This window comes from Aspergillus fijiensis (assembly GCF_003184825.1).
Source record: "Aspergillus fijiensis CBS 313.89 unplaced genomic scaffold BO72scaffold_18, whole genome shotgun sequence".
Taxonomy (NCBI): domain Eukaryota; kingdom Fungi; phylum Ascomycota; class Eurotiomycetes; order Eurotiales; family Aspergillaceae; genus Aspergillus; species Aspergillus fijiensis.
Genome location: NW_024468994.1, coordinates 239,092 through 258,932, shown reverse-complemented (window position 1 = coordinate 258,932; position 19,841 = coordinate 239,092). Strand labels below are relative to the sequence as shown.

The window sequence follows — 19,841 nt, the reverse complement described above, 5'->3', positions numbered from 1 at the left end:
GTACAGTAAGTACGCTTCATGTACATATCTCTCTGGTGGCAAGGGTGGATGGCAACAACAGTCTCGACATGCTGTGCCTCGTGTAGTAGTTCAGTCACAGTCATACTGTGACATCGTTCGCCCATACCAGGACCTCAGGCCTCGGCGGGTGGGTTGATACATAGTTACCTCCCTGATTACTTGGTAAGTACCCCAGTGATATCTAGATATCTAGATATCTACTGACAGCAATTGAGCATTGCATTCAAATACTAAGTCCCAGAACCCTCCTCACTCATCAAAACTAGTTACATCTCCCCCTACATCCTCCAACGTCCAAACCAATATCATTTACGTCATTGATACCCTTCTATCTTTCCACAGAAACCAGAAATCTCAACAACTTGCTACAGCATATCCACACTCTAAACCACCAGAACCCCTCACTATGGCCTCGGAAATAAAGTAATCCCACTAAACCAAAGACCAACTCCCCCTCCATCCACACTCCCATCCCTATCGAACTGCACATCGACAACACATGTAGACCATGAAGACCCGAAAGCGCGTGAGCAGCGCACCCCGCAAAATCCACCTACAGTATCTACCTGACCCGAATCCAATCCCATAGATCTGAAGCCAGAGCCATGCCGCAACCGATAATCCGTTCTCATCGGCCGTTGATGAAGTATGCCACAGGGCACGGCTGACGGGTCTGGACCCTTTGCTTCCGGGCTACCTGTTCGTTTTACCTGTGCCTTGTTCTGGGTATCACGATGAGATTGGGGTTATGAGTCGGTATCTGTGGGTAAGTATGTAGGTATGTACAATTGGTTGAGGGGGGCAGTATGTGGGATAGAATCTCTTCTATCGTCATAAGACTCCTTTCTTTGATCTGCATGAGAGATGAGAGCTGGGATATCTTTCTCTGTCGAGGGTATGAAGGTTATGAGGTGGGTATGAGGGTCAGAGGGTAAGAGGGCCTGGGGATCTAGATGGGTTTCTGAGTGGAAGGTAACTAGTGGTCATGATTTGTATGAGGAAGTCAATAGTGTGTTCCTCTAAGGCCGTTCGAGTGGCTACTTAGTCGGCCGCTTACAGAACTTAGGAGCTGGATGGTTTGGATCGGCTTGTCGGGTCTAGCCTGGTATGGCGAGGTCTAGTGCTACTGTACGGGATACTTGTCGGGTCGGGTTGTCGCGAGGACTTCATGGGTACTGTACATGGGCATGATACCAGGTCTATTCACCTTGGTGTTCGGTGTTCACCGGCGGGGTTATGGCGAATAGAGTACACCCTCTGCCAGAAGGGCAGGATGGATGTGTCGGGTTGTGTAGATCTATGGCTGCATGGGCATCGGGTCTGGTTCTGGGAGTTATCTGATACTTCTGTGTAGCTGGCTGGCTGACCATTCTAGTCTTATGTCGATCTATGATGCTAAATATGTACAATGCGAATGTTGTCAGGTCTGTGTCTATCTAAGCTGGAAGGCAAATCTTGGCTCCAAAGATACAGCAGTAGGAAACAGAGAAATCACCAAGAAGGCATCTTCATCGAGGGAAGGGGGGTGGGTCTGCCACTACTACTTCCATGCCGAGCCAGTCTAGCCTCTTTCTATCCTTCTATCCTACGCATCTATGCCTCAAAGGCATTTCGCACCTCCAGCTCAATCCGTCCATCCACCACGCTCTTGACGCTGATGCTCCGCAGGTCCTCGATGATCACATCCGCCCCGGCCGCCTGAAGTTGCTCCAGCGTGTGGGTCGTCGTCAACGCAATGACTGTGAACCCAGCCGCCTTGCCCGCCTTGATTCCCGAGGGCGCATCCTCCAGCACGACCAGCGCGGGCGAATGCTCCAGACCCAATCGTGTCCGACCCAAGAGATAGCACCGCGGGTCGGGCTTGCCCAGCTCGACGTCCTCGGCCACGACCAACACGTCCGGGTGCGTGAGGTTCAGCACGCCCAGCCAGCCTTCGAGCAGGGCGCGCGTTCCGGATGTCACCACCCCCCAGCGAGCGCCCGCCTCGTCCAACGCTGACAGCAGGGACCGCGCGCCGGGAATCTCAACGGCGTCGGATCCGTACTCCTGAGGGATACGACCCTCCACGTAGCTGACGTCTGTGGTGTTGTCAGCGCTGCGCTGTTGTGCGTTTGCTTTTTTTTTTTTTTTTTGGTGGACTTTCACAGCAAGGAAGGGTCTGTGTGTTGAGGAGATCGGGTGTTGCTTTGGAGGGGATTCAGGAAATTCGATCTGAACTGTGTAATGGCGTGCGTGTACAGTACAATCAAAACAAGACTTACACTCCCAGTTGGCCTTCGTCGGGTCATACAGCTGCAGCGTATCAATGCTTCGGCGTCCGTGTGAGGTCGCCAGGATCGTCGCGGGGTCGACGCCTAACTCCGCGCCAATTCTGCAATGGCGAAATGTCGCCACGGTTAGCGATGTTCCGACAGAAGTTGTACGGGTTGCGGTTTGGGGTTGTTGTATAGAGGACTGGACTGAACTAACTTGTGCCAATGTTTCACGATCGCTGGTGCGGGGGAGAAAAGAGAAGGATCAGAGCGTCAGTTTCGATCGATCGAGGTGCCAGTGTGCGACGGGGCGAGAATGCAATTCTTAAATAGACTTATGGCAAATTTTCCGAGGGCACTTACCATCGGTTGAGTCGACGATGGTACCGTCAAAGTCGGAAAGAAGACCGTCAAAGGTGAGGATTTGCGGAGGGGCAGAGAACGAGCCGGTTGAGTTGGACATGATAAGAGCGGGGTCCGGAGTAGGACAGCGGACTGGTGATGCAGAAGAGTGGAGAGAGGTGCTGTAAGCAGTAATAGAGATTCTTTCTAGAGCGAAGCTGTAGGATAGAGCGAAGTAAGGAGCGGACACAGTCCTCTGCGAACGATTGACGGGAATAGGCCGAAGAGTAAATGTACCGATTGTTTTTGTGGGATGGCATGAGATGATGGAGATAAGTGATTGATTAGGTGATTGTCCCGCGCGAGACACAGAAGCCTCGGAGATCGGCCAAACATGGGGCCGGTTATCTTAGCGTCAAATCTTGGCGGCACAAAATTGTTGTTCGCAGCGACTCGATTTTCGCTGGCCTCGCAGATCAGTTTGCTCGGCCTTGATCGCTTCTTTGTGTCTGTGATTTGATCTTTGCCAGATTATTCAAGATGGTCAAGCTCGGTAGGTTTGCTCCTGCACTACTTTTCCTCTTTCGCAGAAACTGACCCTTTCCCAGGCAAGAACTCCAAGCGGGTGCCCGTCCGCTTGAGGCACAAGATTGAAAAAGCCTCTGCGGCGAAGCAGCGCAAGATGAGAAAGCTCGCCAAGAAGGTAAACACCCTCCTGTCTCTTTGCTGGGTCAGTATATCCAGCTGACACGGCTACTAGAACCCCGAATGGCGGTCCAAGATTAAGAAGGATCCCGGTATCCCCAACCTCTTCCCCCACAAGGACAAGATCCTGCACGAGATCGAGGAGAAGAAGCGCTTGAAGGCGGAGGAGCAGGAACGTATCCGTGAGGAAGCCCGCGCGCGCCGCGCCGCACAGAAGGAATCCGGAGAGCAGGGCGCTCAGACTGGCGCGGCGATCGACGAAAACGATCTTCTCGATGATGAGATGGACGAGGACGATTCGTCGAACCCCATGGCTGCGCTGCTTGCTTCGGCCCGGGCTCGTGCCGCCGAGTACAGCGACAGCGAGGAGGATGACGATGACGAGATGGACGACGACGAGGAGGATGACGACGATGACATGGAAATGGACGAGGAGGATGGTGGCGCTTCCCTGGAGAACATTGCCGCCCCCTCGTTAGCAGCACAGTTGACCTCCAAGGAGAGCTCGCGGAAAGCCTTCGACAAGGTCTTCAAGCAGGTCGTGGATGCCGCCGATGTGGTCCTGTATGTGCTGGATGCTCGCGACCCCGAGGGCACTCGGTCCAAGGAGGTGGAGCGCGCCATCATGGCCGCCGACCGTGGCTCGAAGCGGTTGATCCTGATCCTCAACAAGATCGATCTCGTTCCCCCTCCGGTCCTCAAGGACTGGCTGATCCACCTGCGTCGCTACTTCCCTACTCTGCCTCTCAAGGCCTCCAACGGCTCGGGCAACGCGCACACGTTCGACCACAAGCAATTGACGGTGAAGGGTACCTCGGAGACTCTCTTCCGTGCTCTCAAGACGTATTCACAGAGCAAGCAGCTCAAGCGATCCATCTCCGTGGGTGTGATCGGGTACCCCAACGTCGGTAAATCGTCCGTCATCAACGCCCTGACGGCCCGCATGAACAAGGGCTCCAGCAACGCCTGCCCGACTGGCGCCGAGGCCGGTGTGACCACCAGCTTGCGGGAGGTGAAGTTGGACAGCAAGCTCAAGCTGATCGACTCCCCCGGTATTGTCTTCCCCAACGCGGGCGAGAAGAGCAGCGGCAGCAGCAAGAAGGGCAAGAAGAAGCAGGAGGAGCACGCTCGTTTGATCCTGCTGAACGCGGTCCCCCCGAAGCACATCGAAGACCCGGTCCCCGCCGTGTCTCTGCTGCTCAAGCGGTTGTCCACCTCGGAGGATCTCGTGGCCAAGTTGCTGAAGGTCTACGGCGTGCCGCCTCTGCTCCCTTCCGGGGGTGATCAGACCCACGACTTCTTGGTGCAAGTCGCGCGGAAGCGTGGACGTCTCGGCAAGGGTGGTGTGCCCAACCTGGAGGCGGCGGCGATGACCGTCATCACGGACTGGAGAGACGGCCGCATCCAGGGATGGGTCAACCCTCCTGTGCTGCAGGTGGTGACAACGCCCGCCGACGGCTCGGCTGCGGCTGCGGGTGTGGACACGAAGAAGATCGTGACGGAGTGGGCGGCGGAGTTCAAGATCGAGGGACTCTGGGGCAACGGCGAGGGCGAGGACGAGGAGATGGCTGAATAGATGATTTGTTCAGGATACCAGGCGTTTATGGTTCATAAAAGGTAGATAATTGAGCATGATTTCTTCTACTACTACGTTTTCTTTCGTAAAAGCTTTTCTGCCTTGTGATTATCACCTTAGCTCTTAGTGCCGATGATCGATAACCTGGCCAGGATTATGGTTGTGGTCGTGATGACATGTCAGTATATTTGACCGTTCGAAGAAGTCTGAACATATATAGCACTGCACGCACAGAGAGATGCACAAACCATGCTAAACCAACCCAGTCACCCAAAGGACAGAAAGAACCAAGCCGCATTACATCCAGCAAACCCCAAACAAGAGAAATATCATCAACATTCAAGATAGAATCACGATCAGACCTTTGCTATACTGTATACTGCAACCATCCACGCATGCACAGTCCCGTGCATTTCCTTATCGCCACCAATCGATAAGTCTTCCCAACCCCGGCCGCGGGAAGAGTAAAATGGGATTTGCTCCACACGCGCTTTTTCCTTCCGACAATCCCCATTCGCGACGCGTCATTTTCACTTTGACTGAGTCGGGTCACAAATTTTTCTATCCAACATCACCTGTTGCATTGTTCTTTTCGAAAAGAGAAACCTCCAAAACCTGAACCCATCGACCCGCGCACCCTCCGAGACCCCAGAATTTTTGACCGCCGTGCGAAAAGGAAGGGGAATCGGCCACTGGGCATCAAGAAGCCTTCGACGAAAGACTCGATCGCGAACAAACCCTCACTCCCAACCCCAACCCAGTTGCCCCCTCCAAAAAAGAGATATATAAAACAACATGGCTCGCAAATCCACCTCCAACACGACAGCAGCAGCAGCAGCAGCAGCAGCAGAGCCCCCCTCACCCACGACGCAATCCCCTCCCTCCCACCCATCCTCCTCCCCTCAACCCGACACCACAGCGACAGCAGCAGCAACACCCAAACCCAGCGGCAGCGGAGGAACCGTCGAAGCCACCGAACAGCAATTGAAAGCCCGCGCAGAAGCAGGCGTAGGCATTGAGGTATGGCCCTTGCCCTTGCCATTGCCCCCCATCCCAGCCCATCCCCCCACAACATCCCATCCCCCAAAACTACACCCACCATACAAGTAGAATACTTACCCGAAAGAAGGACTACCTCCTCCCACGCACCCTCACAATCCGCCTCGCCAAATCCGTCCTCCCGCCCAACACCTCCCTCCAAAAGGACGCGGTATTAGCCCTCCAGAAGGCGGCGACGGTGTTTGTCTCGTATTTGAGTTCGCAGTACGTTTCTTCCCCCCGTCCCCTGCATTCTTTTCTTGAGGTCACTCTACGGGCAAGTGTCGGGGTGGCCGTGGGTTGGGATAGGCGATGCCGGGCTTTTTGTTGAAGGCTGGGGCTGGGGCTGACGTTAAACGTGTGTAGCGCCAACGAGGCAACCCTCAAACGAACGGTCGCGCCGGCGGACGTGTTCCATGCGCTAACGGAGTTGGAGTTTGATTCGTTCCGCGGGCGGTTGGAGAAGGAGTTGGATGCGTTTACGGAGTTGAAGGCCGGGAAGAGGAGGGGGAAGGGTCAGGGGGGTAGTTCGGGAACAGCGGTGGCGGTGGGAGAGAAGGGTGTTGCTGGTGCTGGTGATGCTGATGCTGCTGCTGAGATGATGGAGGTGGATGAGGAGGACGAGGATCGCGGGGCGAAGAGGGTTAAGAGGGGTGCTGCTGCTGCTGCTGCTGCTGCTGCTGCCGCTGCTAGTGCGAAGGATGATCAGAAAATGTCAGATGGGGATGAGACGCAGGAGGAGCCGGGGCGGGGGGATGGGGATGGGGATGAGACGGAGGAGGTGGAGGAGGTAGAGGAAGAGGATGACGAGGATGAAGACGACGACGAAGACGAGGAGGATGAGGACGAGGAGGAGGGCGAGGAGGAACCCAAGGAGGAGGACGATATCGACCGGGTCGAGGATCTGGATGGAGGCGACGCCAGGCATCGCGCCAGAGTCATGAACCCGGATGTCGACGGGGATGAGACCGACAGTGAGAATGAGTCTGGGCCCGGGAACCAGCTGAGGGGGGAATTGGGTTGACCACTTTTCAGGAAAGATCCGTGTCTAATGCTTGCAATGTACAAATGCGTGTTGATACCCAAATCAACTACAGTTATCCTAATACTTCAAAGTCGTCATATGCCATAGAACTTGCCTCCGACAACGCCAGCGGTTGCCATATTATGCATTGTGATAGTACAGTTGAACCCGTAGGCTCGGGTAGAGGTAGAAACAACTGAGCTAAGCCAGAGCGGACGCAGCCCTCCCTTCCATCAATAAATGCTCTCGTGGACATCCTCCATTTCCTGCCGAACACCTGAAACGCCAGCACCCCGAATAGTCTATCATTGGTATCTCCGTAAACCAGATCCGAACAAATCCCCGACTGAAATCCCGCAAAAACAAAACATCAAGCAGTATTTACGCAGCCGGCTCGTTGAGAAGGCTGCTCATCCCATTGGGAACCGATTTCGGCGAGATGGTCTCCGGCTGTTGCCATCGGCTGGTGCTCCGAGGAGGCGTCGATTCGCCCTTGCCCACCAGCTGAGGAACCATCGGGCCATTGTTGCGCGCAGCGCCCGGAGGCAGGGGAACCATCGGCTTGCTGTCTTCCTTCTCCAACTTGACAGCCTTGTCGCCGTCGGCCGGGACCTTCTGCGCCTTAGTGACTTTTCCGAAGTTGTTGATCTTCGAATTCTTGGCCGGCTCTGTCTTCCTCGTCCGCTTCTTCGGCACAGTTTTCTTGGGCGCAGCCTTCCTCGTGCCGTTGGTCTTGGAGGCTTGGAGGACGTCCTGAAGACTGCGTCCGCGGCTAGCGGGATTGGGACACGCGGATATGGATAGTGCCTCGGACAAGTCCTTCGAAATCTCCTCGTCATGGCTGGAAGACGGAGTAAGAAACCCAGTCGGTGTGCGCTGCTTCTTCCGGGGCGTCTGGATGACAATCTCGACTTCTCCTTGCTCATTTTTCACCCGCTCGGCCTCGGACAGATTGCATTCATCAAATACCTCCTCTGGAGCATCCCAGCGCTTGAGCCCTGCGAGCCGAGCGACTTCTTCGCAGTCCCCCTTGACCATCAGATCCCAGCAGTCCTCGAATTCTTTCCCACTGGGGGGTTCGTTATTGATCCACATGGTCACACCGTTGCGACGACTTCGAATCACCGAGCACAGGCTCTTTACTAGGCGACGGACACCGGGGATTTTCAAACTCGTGCCCACCACAATCAAAGCATCCGGGCGAGAGCGAATGTCTGCATTCATGACGGAGGTGATGGCTTCTTCATCCGGGTTGTGTTCGTTGTAGAGGACGAGGCGCGGTCGCATCTTGCCGATCCCGTGACTTCGCTGGCCCGTGTCCATGCGGAATTGGTTGTTGATGACGCACTCGGGACACTCAGGGGCATCCGGCCGATCGAACAAACTCCCATCAAAGTTGCTCAAATGGCGGCACTTCTGACACACCATTTTCTCGAGACTGCCGTGCAATTGGATGGTGCGCGGCCATGGCGCTTTGACATTAAGAGGAATCTGGGTGGCCAGCGGGGGCATTGATGTCTCAATCCCATCAATGTTCTGAGTGTAGAGGCGCGTCAGGCGGTTTTCCTGGCCCAAACGAGCCAGCATGTGGTGGAACGCGGTCGGGGAGGTGTTGGCAGCCTCCTCCGACAGCGACCGGACCATGTCCTGGAAAGAAGCGGTCAAGGTTTCATCCTGATACACCGCAGCATCGAAGAGGAGCTTTCCCGACGCTTTGAGGTTGTGTTTCTTTTGAAGAGTTTTGAAGAGACCATCGCTGGAGCGAAAATCGGGAACTAGCAGGAACAATCAAATTAGAATTAAATGCCATCATTGTGGTGTGGGGGGTGGGGGGGCTAACGAAGGGGGGGAGGAAGTATAGGAAGGGTTTCTTTTGAGGCAGAGTGATGATCAGGGCAAGGGAGGTTGCATACTTCCTGCAGACGTGGAAATGCCAGCACCGGCAATGACGACAATTTTGCGATGACGGCGGAGAGTCTTGACGAGATAATCGATCTGCGACTGCTGCTGATCATAGGAGAGGGAGGCGCCAGACGATAGGTCAAGATGCTGAGTGCAGCGTTCCTTAGGGGCGGCCACCCGACGCTTCTTCCGAGCGGGCGGCAAGTCGTCTTGGCTGCGGGCGGCAGCACTACCACTACCACTACTAGCTTCCTCCGTTTCTTGCTGCGATGGGGGCGGCGACGGATAGAACTCCGGTGGTGTCATCGGTGAGGGGGGAGCTGAGCTCAGGCTCGAACAATCCGAATCATCATCCATGCCTAGAGAGGCTAGCTGATTGTGTGGTGTTGAACACGAAGAGTTGAAGGAGGAGGTGGTGGTGGTGTTGGAGGAGGTGTTGGTCTGGGTTCGAGATCGTGAAGTAGGCGCCATTTGGTCAGACCGGGAGGAGGTTGAGGAGCAAAGAGAAACACAAAAAGTTTGAATCACACGAAAAAAGGTGGCCGGTCGACAGCAACGGCTTTTGGGACGGAAGTTGTCGGGTACTCGTACTAGAGATCCGTGGAGAGTAGCATCGAGCACGGATGAGAGAATTGGAACATCAATTGCAGACGAGGAAGGACCGGTAAGGGGCGCGGGTTCCGAGCAGAGAATTTAATTCCCTCCAGTCTTCCTTTGTTCGGAGGGGAGAGGGAGGGGGGGGGCTGGAAAGAAATTGGCAAACGACCTGGAACCAGACACGGAGAAGTAAAGATATTTAACAATCAGAAGGGGGGAAAAAAAGAAAAGAATAGCGACTCAAACAGAGAGGAAGAGGGAGAAAGGGAAGAAGAAAGAGGACGAGGACGAGACACCAGAAACAGAACAGAACACTCGAGCCCCGTGACTATTGGGGGTCAAGGGAGAATGATGAGGTCAAGTGGGATGATGGTGGCTGAATAGGTGAACAGATGAATGGAACAACAAGGGAGAAAGAAATCTAGCCAGGAAGAGGAGAGGAGGAAAGGAACTAGAAAACTGGAAACGCTGAAGGAATTGGAACTGGAACACCCGTCCGGCTGCCGGTCAGATCCTCTCTTTTTTCGCTTGCAGCGTGTTTATTTTGACCCACGGGCAAAGAGAGGAGAGAGGAGCCAAGTTGTCGAAGAGAGAGAGAGAGAGAGATAGGGCACAATGCCAATGCTGGCTGCTGCTGTTGCTGTCGGGAGTCTAGTGGGTAAAAGGCGGGGGTGGAAGTCCAGAGAAGAGAAAACTAAGAGAAGACAGCAACGGTCGGTATGTTTCGAAGAATGTATGAATTAATTGGGTTGACGGTTATAGTTGGTTGGTATCTCTATAGATGCTATCTGGCTCGTTGTTGCATGGCGAGGCTGTGATAACTACGGTAGTTATATATTATTATATCATCGGACAGGGCAGGGCAGAGATGGGAAAAAGGAAGAGGGTAACGAAAATTCTGGTAAAGCCATACGCAGTGGGGGAGTGTGTTTCCACAGTGTTGGCTGATCTCGTTACCGGACTCTTACGCTGCGAAGAGAATCGCGGTTCGACACTCCCGTGTCTACTTCCTCCTCCACTTCGTCTGATTGGCGGAACCAGCATAGTTTTTATAGTCCAGGTTAGTTAACTGGCGCAGTGAGTGAGTGAGTGCTGCTGTTCCCCCTCCCAAAGTCGCCCGGTCGCATTGTGTCTGGCAGTCCATTGACAAGTCATCGATCTTCAAGTAACATGTTCCTGGGACTGACGGTGGTCATCAACCCATATTTTTGATTTTCGTGATGTCTATTGAAGTTGCTCAGGGCTCCAGCTGGCTAGTAAAACTTCCAATTTCAGCTAGCCCCCGTCCGCTCAACACTTCCAGCTCGATAGCATGGATCCCATGCTAGCACACAGGATGATATCCCAACATGATTCCTTTTCTGGGACCCTAACAACAACACACCGAGACGCGTCTTGAGGTGCAGATCTCACTACCTGAGTATCAGCCACATCCAAAGAGCTGTCCACTTAATAAAGACCAATCTCTAGTAGATTCCGTACATCTGTCGTAAAGCACATGTAGAATGGTTACTGCCGAGCAGCGATCTCTAATCTAGTAGTTCGTAGTTACATTCTGTCCACAGCTGCATCCATCCATCCATCCATGGAGACGTTTTGACTTGGATCAGGGTTGATGATGTCGCGTGAATCGGAAGTGGGGGAGGGTTTTGATTGGCTCGCCCGTTGGCCCGGCTACGGCAGGCAGCACATGATCTCACATGACGCTGACTAAGGGGCTCCGGGGAGGGGATCCACCCACGCCCACCAACTAGTTAGTCAGTTAGTGACTTACAAATGAAACTAACATCATGAGCATCGTCTGGATTCATGCTTTTTGTTCGCCCTGTGTGTGAGTAAGGGTGGATTACGAGCTTCGCAGAGTGGGAGGTTATGAGGTACTTACTTCTCTGATCTCTGAAACAATTCCCAATTTTGCCCTGCCTGGCGTCTGCTAGTCGTGTTCTTCAACACCCCACCCCCCGTTGTGACTGTTTCCGGGGTCTATCGCTTTAAACTATGCTGCCGGGCCAGTGCGATATCGCTCTCCCTTTTAGGCATTTTGATAACTGTTAATCAAACCTTTCCCCGACCCCATCATGCCCCTGATGATGGAGGACGGTATCAATGTTGACGATCTCTTCGGGGAGCCTGCCTCCTTGGAGCTGGGCCTGCCATCTACCACTTCCACTAAAGGCCTGGCCGAGCGCTTGGATGAAATGCGCTTGCTCGGTTGCTGCCAGTGAGTCGCAACCCCCCCCCCCCCACAGCAGATCATCTTCAGACTTTGCCAGCTAACATCCGAACCAGGAAAATTGCATGGTCCAAATTAGGCTGCATTGCCTACGTCGCCCAGGATCCGTCCAAAGTGCATGTCCGTTATCTTCAGTGCCAGCCGACTGATGGCAAATGGACGCTCAGTGATGAGACACCCTTGCTGCCTGTCACGGAAGCCCATGGTGGCACCGCCTTGGTGCATCTTAGTTGGAACGAGTCTGGCTCTGAGTTGGCTGTAGTTGATCTGTCGGGCCGACTCTCCATTTATTCAATTCCGATAGCGCTCAACAGTGTCAACGGGCTTCGACCACCGTCCTTGGAACCCGACGATAGTGCGCAGATAGTCGGGATGCTGTGGTTGAACACCCAACGCTCCGTGAGTACCCTAGGAAGCTTTGCTGGAGTATGCTCTTAACCTTCTTCAGGTGCACGCTTTTTATCAAGCCGCCAAAGTGCAAGGTCGCTGGGCTTATTCGCCATATCGTCGTCGGCCAATTGGTCCCTTCCACCCAGCCAACAAGGCTGCGCTGGTCTACATCACCAGGTCTGGAATGATCAAGCTCTTGTATCAAAACCCGGATGGGAAATGGGCCGAGATATCTGCCGAGCTGAAGAACACCAGTTACTCGGACCGGATGTTAACCCACGCGGCATTGGTAGCGACCCAAACTGGGATTCTCGTTGCCACATACTCAGCTTGCCAGAAGATCTGTGTCTACCGAGTGCACATCAACTGGAATCCTCCTCAGTATGATCCTGCGCAGCAGCCTAAACAAACGCCTCCCCAATTTCCGGTTCCCAGCTTTCGTTTCGCACATTGTAAGGTCGAGACCTCCTGCAATGTTCCTGGTCCCGCGCGAAACAATGGGGATCCCTCCGATAATCTTCACCAACCTTTTCCTAACTCTCTTTACTGTCTCACCCGCTTGGACGTCATCCTTCCAACGTCTGATAATGCGGCAGGGTCCTCTGCAACCCCGTGGATCGTTGCAACATTTTCCATCCTCCCTCAGATCGCCCCTGACCATCCACACCAGCAGGGACCGTCGAGTATTATTGTACGATGGCAACTTGAATCTGCGCCCCTCACTCTCCACCCCAAATTCGATGAAGTCACGACAAAGAGAAATAGCATGCAGATCAAGGCAAGTCTCTCGCAAAAAGCGAAAATATGGGAATGAGAAGTGCTAACATACGTCCAGGCCAAGGCTGTCCTCAATCGATTAGACGATATCTTTTGTGATAGATACGTCGTGTCAATAGATCACATTGAATATGCCAATGTGCTAGCCGTGATCTACGATGACAGCTCTATCTCTTTTTACGATCCAAAAACCATGGCTGCATTCAACGGAGTTGATGATGCGAACACGGTGACTAGCCTGGCCCAAGCAGGTTTCCATTATTCTCCCAACACTCCAGGTCAGTATTCATTCTTTCCCTCGATACTGAGTATCACTAAGCACTAGATTTAGGCCTTCATTTCAGCTTTTCACCCAGCGCCTGTGCTGCTGTTATGTTGGACAGCAGCGGGCACGTCCAGCTTCGGGTGATGGAGCACTCATATGGAGCAGACAATGGCCTCTACGACGAGAGTACGTCCTTCCACCCAAGTCAGACCGGCTCATGCTCTAATATCATGATTCAGATAAATTCTCAGCAGCTATCGCTTCATTGACATTGGCATTCTGTCGTGGATGTGGAAGTGAAGTTAACACGGACGATATCTTATTAATATTAATACGTCAACTCTCCTCTGGTCAGTTACCTTCTTGTACTTTTCATGGCCATGTTTTGAGACTAACGACAATTACAGACGCTCAAACCTCCTTCATCAACGAAGTCTACCGCGCGCTGCCCATCAATTGCAACTTCACCGTGGAACAGGACAAGCTCATGAACCACCCGTATATCCCACGTTGTCTCAGCATTCAGGCTGCACTGGGCAACAAGGGTAAAAATCACCAGCGAGGCTTCGCATCTTCTGTCTCGTGGTTTATCCTCCAACTGCGCCACGCCTCAATTCTCTACCCGTTCTTCTTTCAGTATAATAAGGGGATTCAAGCAGAGCCCCATGACCCTGGTATGATCACTCCGTGCGCCCAATTGAGATCCTCACTAACCATATACTACTCATAGATGTTCTTCGTATGGTCCTCGGTAACACCAAATGGGCCCTTGACTTTTCACTTTATATCCTCCACGAACTTTTCAACCTTGCAGACGAATTCGAAGATGTATCTTCCGACCAAGAGGCTTTCAACCAGAAACGTAAGTTGGCGACTCTTGTCTTAGGAATGAAAGTTAACCTCAATGTCTTATGACAGTCAAAACCACCAACTCTCTCTCTCTCATAATCCTCCTCTCTAGCATGTCTCGGGCCTTTCTTCGCTTCATTTGCCGTGGCCTGCGCGGCATTCACGCCGGCTACGCCAATGCCCCGCTCACGGGCGAAGCTCGCGTGTATTACGCGGAGATCTGCCAGGCTGTAGAAACGTCGCCTGCTGCCATCGACGTGTACGAGAAATTCCTCGCCGGCGTCGACTCCGCCGTCCGCCACGCTTACCACGGCGCCGGGTTTGGCGACGCAGAACGCCCCGGCCCCGAGAAGGAGTTACTGGTCAACGCGCGCATTCCGCCGGTCCTGGTGACCGCCGTCTCCACCATCCTGCGGCAGACGATCCCAAGCCTCCGGTCCGACGTGAACCGCATGGATATCTACATGCGTGACTACAGCTGGCTTGGGGTGGACTCGGATCGCCCCACGGAGCTGTACCGCCGCACCCGCGGACTGGACATCATCAAGAAGATTCCCATCCGGCTGAACCCCGCCACAAATGGGACTGCGCAACCGTCGCTGGGTGAGATCAAGTCGAAGGACGGCCATGCGGCGACGGGGGTAGCGGCCGGCCAGCCGTTACGAAGGAGGTGTGTGCGTTGCTGTGAGGTCTCGGAGGGGTCGTATCCGCCGCGCTCGGTGCTGGCGTTCCGGATGATCTTCAAACTCGGACATTTACGGGCGTGCATTTGTTGTGGGATGTGGATTCTGGAGGCTGGATCTGGTTCGTCGGAGGCGGGAAAGCCGATGGGCGCTTAATTCTTTTCTTCTCACTTCCGCGGAAATCTAGAGTGGACTCCAGTTAAAGGTCCCGGGAGGAATTCAGGTATGATATATGATGTATGGACAGTTTAGGTCACGAGCGTGTGTACATAGACCAATTGTCTTGGCACTGTTAAGTCTGAAGTTGGACTTTACTCGTAATAAGGGTGGTGAGAGCAACGGACATCCTGATAGCATGAGAAGGGCCCGCAGAGCAGCTACGTAGTCTACTATCTGAAGAAACTACCAATGCCCGCCGTCATCCTACTCTACACATGGGAAATGACAACCCTCTACTACTACCCGTTGAAGCAAGATAAAAGTTTGGAAAAGGTGTGTGGTATCATGTCATGTAAAGCCTTTCATTGAAGGGAGAGAGAGAGAGACCGAAGAGAAACAAAAATTTTATAGTCAAATGATTAATTTGCAATCTTTACTTTTTCCGCAAGACAACAAAAGTTTAACCAATTTTCAATAAAAATTTTTTATTTCTTCTTTCTCTTCTTCCCTAGATGGATTAACCGGACCCCCTTTCCCACACAAGGTTGCCACAGGTCAAAACCGCGCCCCTTTGTTCCATCATCAAGTCTTTTTGGTTTGCAGAACAATTGGCGTGTTCCCCCGTCTTCAAAGAAAAACAAACTCCATCCCTTTGCCCCTTAAGGTTTCTTTACATTTAAGCCTGTATGCGGAGAAAGAGTTAGTGTGGGTGCTTTTTTTTGTGGTGTTCCCATTCGTCGCCCGAGGGAAGAACAGGTTGGCTTGGTGGGTGGTAGATGGTGGATGGTGGATGGTGGCATATCGTACCTTAACAGCGTACTTGCGCTGGGGGAAGTGGATCTCCTTCTTGCGCTGGCGCTCGGTCTTGAGGGTGGCCTCGTGCTTGGTGAGGCGGCGGCGGATGGCGCGGGTCTGCTTGGCGCGGAGGTCGAGGGGAGCGTACTTCTTGTTCTGGTAGAACAGGCGGAGCTGGGCGCGCTGGTTGGCGTTGATGACGGTGAGAACGCGAGCGATCGACTTGCGAACGTCGTGGCTGTTTTTGCGAGGGGGAATCAATCAGCATTTCCAGTCCTGAAATTCCTTTTTTGTTTTTGAGGTGCTGTGAGAGTCTTGTCGGGATTGTGAATGCGATGCGAAATTGAGAATTGCGCCTGTCTGATGTCGAGTTTTTTTTCTTGTCCCTTCTTCAGGGTGGATTCGAATGCGGGGTTTGATTGTAGTTGATTTGATCGAATTCCTTCCATGTTGAATCGTGACTCCTTCTGATGTTCTTATCCCCGCGGTGTTGTCGGAGTCGCTCTCAATTTGTCGTGGTGGTGTGTATACCGTATTATCGAATCCCCTTCTCCATCCTCCTCCTTTCCCTCCGGGTTTCCCGACAGGTCGCAATTTCTCGCATCACAAACACATACACACACACAAAGACAAGGGGGCAGAAAACAGGGCTATAAAACGCACATTCTCGTGGTCTTCGACGAGGCACCGTTGGCGATCTTCTGGACACGGAGCTGGCTGAGCTCGGTCTTCAACTCCTCCAACTGCTTGGTGAGGTCATCCTTGCTCTTTCCCCAGAGCTGACCAGCCTTGACCTTGGACGACTATTTGGTGGAAAATATCAGTTCCCTGTGCTCGTAGCTCGAACAGCAATCCAACATACCATGGTGGGCGGCTTCGTGTCGGTATCGTAACGGGTTGTCGACGTGAAGGGGATTGAAGATGGACCGGGTCAATTTGGTGATGGTCGTTGTGGGACTAGGGTTTGATTTTTTCTGGGTGTGCGGCGGCTTAAGCGGGCACGTGATGTGTGGCTGGTGCTGTCGGGGGGAGAAGGTGTGGATGGTGGGCGGTGGGCGGTGGGCGGTGTAGGTCTGGGCGGTGTAGGTCTGGGTGCCTGGACTGTCTGACTTTGACAGGGCGGCGCCGGCGCCGGCGCTGGCGCTGCGGACGGAGGGCGGCGTCATCCTTTGACTTGGCGGCCAGTCCAGTCCAGTCTCCAAAGCTATCCTCATCTAGTCCGTAGACTAAGTCAACTACAGCCCGTGTGTGTGTGTGTGTGTGTGTATGTTGATGAGAAACTTAGTTTCCGCAGGCCGGACGGAGGTTCTCTGACTATTCATGACTTACTACTTTACTGGTTCTACTTACTTCTTGATCCACACACCCCATTAATCCGTCAACCTCGCTATATTCATGGCTACATCAACCGGTACCGGCTGGGCACAGCTGCGGCAACAGGCCCGATCACTGGAGACTCAGGTACAGTACCACCCCTCTCACATCCAAACTACGTATTTTCGTCATCACAACACATATTCTAACACCCTCCAAAACAGACCGAAACCCTCTTCCACACCTACTCACAATACGCCGCCCTAACCAAACCACCCCCCACCCCATCCGAAGAAGAACTCCGCACCGAATCCCAACTGAAGGAGATCCTCGATCGAGTGCGCAAACCCACCTGTCCCCTCCCCCTCCCCCATCTTCCGCCTCTCACTAACTCCCCGGAAAAAAGCGAGAAACAACAATAACCCACCTCTCGCGCCTCCTCGACAGCGAAGCCACCCTGACCGCCTCCGCCCTGAAGCAGAACAACCTCGCCCGCCACCGCGAGATTCTCGCCGACCACCGCCGCGAGTTCGCCCGCATCACCGCCGCCATCGCCGAGGCCCGCGACCGCGCCAATCTGCTGAGCCATGTTCGCCACGACATCGACGCCTTCCGCTCCCAGAACCAGTCCGAGGCCGACTACATGCTCGAGGAGCGCGGCCGCATCGACGAGAGCCACAACATGATCGACGGCGTGCTGAGCCAGGCGTACGCCATCAATGAGAACTTCGGGCTGCAGCGCGAGACGCTGGCGAGCATTAATCGGCGGATCGTCGGCGCGGCGGGCGCCGTGCCCGGCATGAATGCGTTGATTGGGAAGATTGGGAATAAGCGGCGGAGGGATGCGGTGATTCTGGGGGCGTTTGTCGGGGTGTGTTTCTTGGTGGTGTTTTTCTTGAGATGAATTTTCTTGCGGTGAGGGTATATCGCATCGGATGGTTTGGGAGGGGAGGGGGGTGAACTGGGAATATGGGATATACTGGGCCGGGGATATGGGCAGGGTGGTGGTGGTGGTTGTGGGCTGAGAGTGAGTTTGATTAATTTGACGGTATGAGAAGGCGTTCGGGAATGTTTCTTGTCTTGCTATACAGAGTATACTAATAGGAGAGGGGAGATAGTTTGTATCTCCCTCTTCGGTGTTGGGAGAGGTGTCTCGATATTTTTGCGTGCTAGCATATACCTAGTATCTATCTTACAGTGCGGCATCCCCCAACCAATGCTACTTGATATGTACATACACATCCAACCGCCATATGCTTGGCTATCATGGCTGCCCCAAATCAAGGCACCACAACCCTAGCCTTCTTCACCTGCTCGGGCTTCTGCTCGCTGGCCCACTCCGCCGCCGGCGTCTCACTCTCCACACTCACGCGGCGCTCCTGCGCCAGCTTCCGGACGCCGTTGTTCAGCGCCTCCTTCTCCTCCGGCTCGGCGTTGCCACTGCCCGCCCACCGGATGCGGCAGTTCTCGTCCAGCAGGTAGACATACCCGACCTTGGAGTTCATCATGCCGATCGTCTCGCGCAGCCGCTCGTCCACGCCCTTGGTCACGAGGAAGTACTTGTCGTGCTGCGCGCTGGGCAGGTTCCGGCGCATCGACCACATGAACATCTTGACGATCGCCCCCTTAAGCGGGTTCTGCTCGAGGTTGATGTCGACCTTCTGCACGATGTTCTTGTCGTGGGAACCCTCCACTGCTGCCTGAAACGCCTCGTACAAACCCGGGTTCTTCTCCCGGTGCGTGAACGTCGACGTCTGGTTCTCGGCCCACAGGCTCGAGAAGATGTTGACCACGGTGATGCGGCCCCGGAAGAGCGGGGTCGTGTCGCGCGGCTGCCGCTTCGAGGCCAGCGTGATGCCCCGCATGTTGGGGAAGTACAGGGCCTTGTCGCGCTTAAAGAGCCGCGTGTTCGCCACGAAGCTCTTGCCTTCGTGGTGGCGCATGTTGTTCCATTCGCGGAAATACGGCTTGGCTACTTGGTGGGCTCTGTGATGGCGGGGTTGAGTGGTTAGTTATGTCTCTTCTGTTTTTGTTTCTTCGTGTTGTAAAGAGGAGGTGGGGGTTGGAGGGGAGTTAGGAGGTCATGAGTTTTTGGCGGGGGAAGAGGCAAGTGTATAGAGATGGACCTTGCGACGAGGTGAGATATCTGCCCAGAAAAAAGGCGACGTACAGTTGTTTCCGTCTTTCCAAGTGTCTCTCATAGTTAACAAAGTCATCTCGTCGTTGCCCGAATGATCGCTCGTCGACACCGGTGTTTTGTCCCTCACTCGGAGGCACGGGAGACCCGATGGGTCGATCTAGAGGCGGAGGCACGAAGTCTTGGCCGGGTGTTGGGGTTGGAATCTTGGAGGCTGTTGGAGAGTAGACGGGTTTGGAGGGGACTTTGGTTGTAGCTGGCGTGGGCGAGGGTTTACTGCTGCTGGCATAGTACCGCAGCGCAGGTCTGTCAAGGTGCGCAGTCGCCTTGCGCAATTGACAGCTGAGACAGCGACCATTTTGCAAGTCTGAAAGAGACGACAGCAGCCTATTAGGCTTCCACATGGTGATGTTTCTTGGGTGGAATGGATGAGACAAAGACAGTGCGGCAATGCTTGTTGTAAGTCGTTGCTTGCTGGAGTACTGTACAAAACTGCCGGTCCGCACTACGGAGACTCGGTCGGAATGAATGGGGCCCACTTCAAAGCCCGTCCCCGAGTTTAATTGCTTTCCAGAGGTCCCGTGACTTGGTGGCATTTTCGTGGTTCGGGCTACGCGTGACTGTCCTCGCCGGTCGTGTCATCCCTCGGTCATTCCTCTTTGGTCTCGGACTGAATTTATGTGAATGTGAGAGTGAGAGTGCTTTTTCTAAGAGCCTTGCTGTCGCCTGCTAGGCCGCAGTCACGCAGAAGACTATCACTCATGGCTCGACGGTCTCTGGCT

The 19,841-nt window shown here is 54.0% G+C and overlaps 8 protein-coding genes across 8 annotated transcripts; 4 read left to right on the top strand and 4 right to left on the bottom strand.

The window, feature by feature from the left end:
• Window positions 1–1,340: 1,340 nt before the first annotated feature.
• Window positions 1,341–2,939, bottom strand: BO72DRAFT_447268 (HAD family hydrolase). The gene is made up of 4 exons (XM_040944494.1): window positions 2,637–2,939; window positions 2,491–2,512; window positions 2,283–2,392; window positions 1,341–2,099 (listed from the first exon to the last, which is right to left on the bottom strand). The coding sequence occupies exons 1-4, from the start codon at window positions 2,734–2,736 to the stop codon at window positions 1,615–1,617; spliced, it is 717 nt and encodes a 238-aa protein (XP_040802224.1). The 5' UTR covers window positions 2,737–2,939; the 3' UTR covers window positions 1,341–1,614.
• A 136-nt stretch (window positions 2,940–3,075) lies between these two features.
• Window positions 3,076–4,950, top strand: BO72DRAFT_427246 (putative GTP binding protein). Its single transcript, XM_040942978.1, has 3 exons — window positions 3,076–3,168; window positions 3,224–3,318; window positions 3,376–4,950. The coding sequence occupies exons 1-3, from the start codon at window positions 3,156–3,158 to the stop codon at window positions 4,894–4,896; spliced, it is 1,629 nt and encodes a 542-aa protein (XP_040802223.1). The 5' UTR covers window positions 3,076–3,155; the 3' UTR covers window positions 4,897–4,950.
• A 365-nt stretch (window positions 4,951–5,315) lies between these two features.
• cbfA (putative CBF/NF-Y family transcription factor) lies at window positions 5,316–7,044 on the top strand. The gene is made up of 3 exons (XM_040947890.1): window positions 5,316–5,916; window positions 6,026–6,159; window positions 6,301–7,044. The coding sequence occupies exons 1-3, from the start codon at window positions 5,692–5,694 to the stop codon at window positions 6,956–6,958; spliced, it is 1,017 nt and encodes a 338-aa protein (XP_040802222.1). The 5' UTR covers window positions 5,316–5,691; the 3' UTR covers window positions 6,959–7,044.
• A 295-nt stretch (window positions 7,045–7,339) lies between these two features.
• On the bottom strand, window positions 7,340–9,166 carry BO72DRAFT_495363 (putative SIR2 family histone deacetylase (Hst4); the record flags this gene model as incomplete). Its single annotated transcript, XM_040948542.1, has 2 exons — window positions 7,340–8,733; window positions 8,872–9,166. The coding sequence occupies 2 exons, from the start codon at window positions 9,164–9,166 to the stop codon at window positions 7,340–7,342; spliced, it is 1,689 nt and encodes a 562-aa protein (XP_040802221.1).
• A 2,075-nt stretch (window positions 9,167–11,241) lies between these two features.
• On the top strand, window positions 11,242–14,938 carry BO72DRAFT_447264 (mediator of RNA polymerase II transcription subunit 16). The gene is made up of 9 exons (XM_040944493.1): window positions 11,242–11,678; window positions 11,747–12,089; window positions 12,139–12,858; window positions 12,916–13,135; window positions 13,189–13,308; window positions 13,362–13,472; window positions 13,530–13,796; window positions 13,853–13,984; window positions 14,041–14,938. Exons 1-9 carry the CDS (start codon window positions 11,536–11,538, stop codon window positions 14,808–14,810), a joined length of 2,826 nt encoding a protein of 941 aa, XP_040802220.1. The 5' UTR covers window positions 11,242–11,535; the 3' UTR covers window positions 14,811–14,938.
• A 198-nt stretch (window positions 14,939–15,136) lies between these two features.
• On the bottom strand, window positions 15,137–16,512 carry BO72DRAFT_447263 (60S ribosomal protein uL29). The gene is made up of 4 exons (XM_040944492.1): window positions 16,471–16,512; window positions 16,272–16,411; window positions 15,621–15,846; window positions 15,137–15,495 (listed from the first exon to the last, which is right to left on the bottom strand). Exons 1-4 carry the CDS (start codon window positions 16,471–16,473, stop codon window positions 15,490–15,492), a joined length of 375 nt encoding a protein of 124 aa, XP_040802219.1. The 5' UTR covers window positions 16,474–16,512; the 3' UTR covers window positions 15,137–15,489.
• A 304-nt stretch (window positions 16,513–16,816) lies between these two features.
• On the top strand, window positions 16,817–18,201 carry BO72DRAFT_447262 (putative vesicle transport v-SNARE protein Gos1; the record flags this gene model as incomplete). The annotated part of the gene is made up of 3 exons (XM_040944491.1): window positions 16,817–17,069; window positions 17,147–17,260; window positions 17,329–18,201. Coding segments are annotated over exons 1-3 (673 nt in total), but the record flags the coding sequence as incomplete, so codon positions are not given.
• On the bottom strand, window positions 18,052–19,695 carry BO72DRAFT_447261 (uncharacterized protein). Its single transcript, XM_040944490.1, has 2 exons — window positions 19,093–19,695; window positions 18,052–18,908 (listed from the first exon to the last, which is right to left on the bottom strand). The coding sequence occupies exons 1-2, from the start codon at window positions 19,461–19,463 to the stop codon at window positions 18,203–18,205; spliced, it is 1,077 nt and encodes a 358-aa protein (XP_040802217.1). The 5' UTR covers window positions 19,464–19,695; the 3' UTR covers window positions 18,052–18,202.
• Between the last annotated feature and the right edge of the window lie 146 nt (window positions 19,696–19,841).